The 2,703-nt window shown below is 45.8% G+C and overlaps 1 protein-coding gene across 1 annotated transcript; it reads right to left on the bottom strand.

Annotated features, from left to right (window-relative positions):
* Positions 1-243: 243 nt before the first annotated feature.
* Positions 244-1,220, bottom strand: LOC6537087 (E3 SUMO-protein ligase NSE2). The gene has a single exon (XM_002097612.4). It carries the CDS (start codon positions 1,152-1,154, stop codon positions 438-440), a length of 717 nt encoding a protein of 238 aa, XP_002097648.1. The 5' UTR covers positions 1,155-1,220; the 3' UTR covers positions 244-437.
* Positions 1,221-2,703: the final 1,483 nt, after the last annotated feature.

The raw sequence follows: 2,703 nt of genomic DNA, 5'->3' as shown, positions 1-2,703 counted from the left end.
TAATAACACTCGTTCAATTTAATTCAGTAGCGCAACTTTAGAGGTTGGCCAACAGATAAAAAAGACCAATAAACAACAATGAAACTTATATTTGGAAGCTCTTCCAACTTGCAGTTGCAAGTTTTCCAATTTGAATATAAATCTAGTACTTGCCTTGATCAATAAACCTTTGCAAGCTGCTGCTTGAAGCTTTCTAGAACTCTTCTATCTGCAATCTAAAAATATTTAATTGCGTGCCTGGAATTTCTCAGTGCGTGTACAACCCAATTTGTAAAGTTTATTTTCCACAAGACTTGACGTTGTACTTAAATCTCTAAGTTTAAAGGAGCCTATTATATTCTTATTAAATATTAAATATTAATATTATTAAATATATTTTACAAATACAGATGAAATGCAGATGTAAGAGCATAGCTCAACAGAATTTGGATCAAAACTCAATCCTGTTCCTCGTCCTCCTCCGAGGCAGCGCCATCCTCAATTTCTTCGGCCATTCGCAGTTGCACCTTTTGCCGGACGTTGGCATCCTCGACCAGGTGCGCTGGCTGGATGTAGGTCTTGTTGGCACAGCCGAGCACCGGACATAGGATGCCAATGTTGTCCTTGATGATCAGCATGACCGAGTCGCGGTCGTAGATGTGGCCGCACACCTTGTTTCGCACGGGGTTCTTCATCAGCGCCTTGGACCAGGGATCATAGAGCGAGAAAATCTCGCCGCCGGTCTCTTCGATTCCTTCAATGATAAGGTCCTCATCCTGGTCAACGCCATTCGCCTGACCATTGACCTCCGCACCTAGCTGGGCAGCTGCAGATTTCACAGTTTTCTTGAAGTTCTTAAACTCGGCTATGTTTTTGACATTGATGCGCTTCTGCTCCACCACTTCGGAGCGCTCCTTCCAGAGGTCCTCGAACTGCTCGATGGTGGAGCTCGAGTTTTGCACTTGCTGCATAGCCTGGTTAAGTGATTGGTGCTTGCTCTTCAAACGGATAAGATTCTCGGCGTGATCCACGCGCAGACGCGCGCTTTCCTCCAGCAGCTTCTGGATCTCCCCGTTATCACTGAAATCGGAAACGACGTCTACCATTTCCCTGAAGAACTTTGTGTTGTCCACAAAAGTGGTCAGTGCGGAATCCACATGCTGATTAAATTCCATTTTAAAGCCTAAATTCAATGTAGATGCAGAGTATTTGGAGCCAGATGTTTAATATCGATAGTTCAATGTTCGATAGGCAGGCTATCGAAGGTCAAATCGCTATCTTGCGAATTTTAATACTTCGCGTATTACTTTGAGTTTTAGCTTTGACATTGAAATAGAACTAGATAGCTGCTGCAGTGACTTAGAGCTCTATCAGCTCTATCATCAATCCAAATGTGTTGAAATGAACTTCTTCGAGGACGGGCATTTTACATGCAGATCCTGTTAAGTACTTCTAATCACCTCTAATAGAAATTAAATATGTAAAATTACAGGCTTACGATACGAAGCTATCTGATCAAAATTACAACTAGCCTTCTCAACCCCAGCAAGTTGAGTGTGCTATCCACTAGAGAAATATGTGTGAAATTCGCCAGGTATCCCTTGGGTACATTTAAAGGTAATGCCTGCCCAAGAATCCCTTTGCCTGACTGTTAACTTTCAATCAACTCTATCATCAGTCATCAGCTGCCCCATCCTCCTCCGCCGGTCGAAAACTGGGCGTTCACCCAATCGCACCGACGTTCTCCCTCAACTGGAGCTGGGTTCTTGATGCCCGATGCTCGATGCTCGGGGATCGGGAATAGGGATCCCATCCGGCTTCACACCTTTCGCGCTGGCCACCACACACCTGTAATTTACACCCAACTCAACTCCTGTTTACGGATCGCGACGAAGACAATTTGTAGGACCCTCTGGGGCCGGTCCAGTCCAGCGGACGAGGCCAACTGATTCGGGCAAACTGATTGCGATTTCTAACTGCAACACACGCTGCAATAATTTCGTAATTTCTCACTCACTTAATTTAGCACAATTAATCTCAATTTCAGCTGTCAACCGGAGTAGAAACCTGGCAGAGTGTTTTTCCACATCGCTCCACTTCAGGTTGGGGATCTGGTTGGGGCGCACGCATGACTTTGCGGGCCAGTGGGAAGATTCCCATAAATATTGTACTGCCGTTAGAAATTCATGTGTAATTTGTCACCTGAAATTAATCTGCGTCCAACACAAGTCCGCCATCCAGAGTCGGAGTGTTGGGTGATTTGTTTGCGACTACTCCTCCTATGTTCGCTCTGACTCCCAAATTCAAACGCATGCCAAAGCGCTGACTGCTGTGACTCCAATTCTTCCCTGACATGACCTGGCTTTAATCTACCCCATCAATCTGTTCCAACCCGGTCCCAGCACTCCGTCCCACTCGCTGGCACCGTCACTGTTTATTATATCATCATAACGCCAACTGTTAACTGACTGTGACCGTCTGCCTCCGACTAAGAGTTCACCAGGAGAGTCACTGCCCCGCCGGTTATACTCGTACTCAGGCAGTCCGGCCTCCGATCTTGGGGTTCAGCACATGGTGGTGGCATGTTGGTGGCATGGTGGAGGTTCGAGGAGAGGTGGGCTTATCAAAAGTGGAACAACGTGAATGGCAATTAATAGGCCTTCTGTTGAATATTAATCATAGGTTGGCTGGCTCGGCTAGGAAATATTTGCGTAAGAATATTCC

This window comes from Drosophila yakuba, chromosome 3R, assembly GCF_016746365.2.
Source record: "Drosophila yakuba strain Tai18E2 chromosome 3R, Prin_Dyak_Tai18E2_2.1, whole genome shotgun sequence".
Lineage (NCBI taxonomy): Eukaryota > Metazoa > Arthropoda > Insecta > Diptera > Drosophilidae > Drosophila > Drosophila yakuba.
This window is presented reverse-complemented; position numbering and strand designations above follow the sequence as displayed.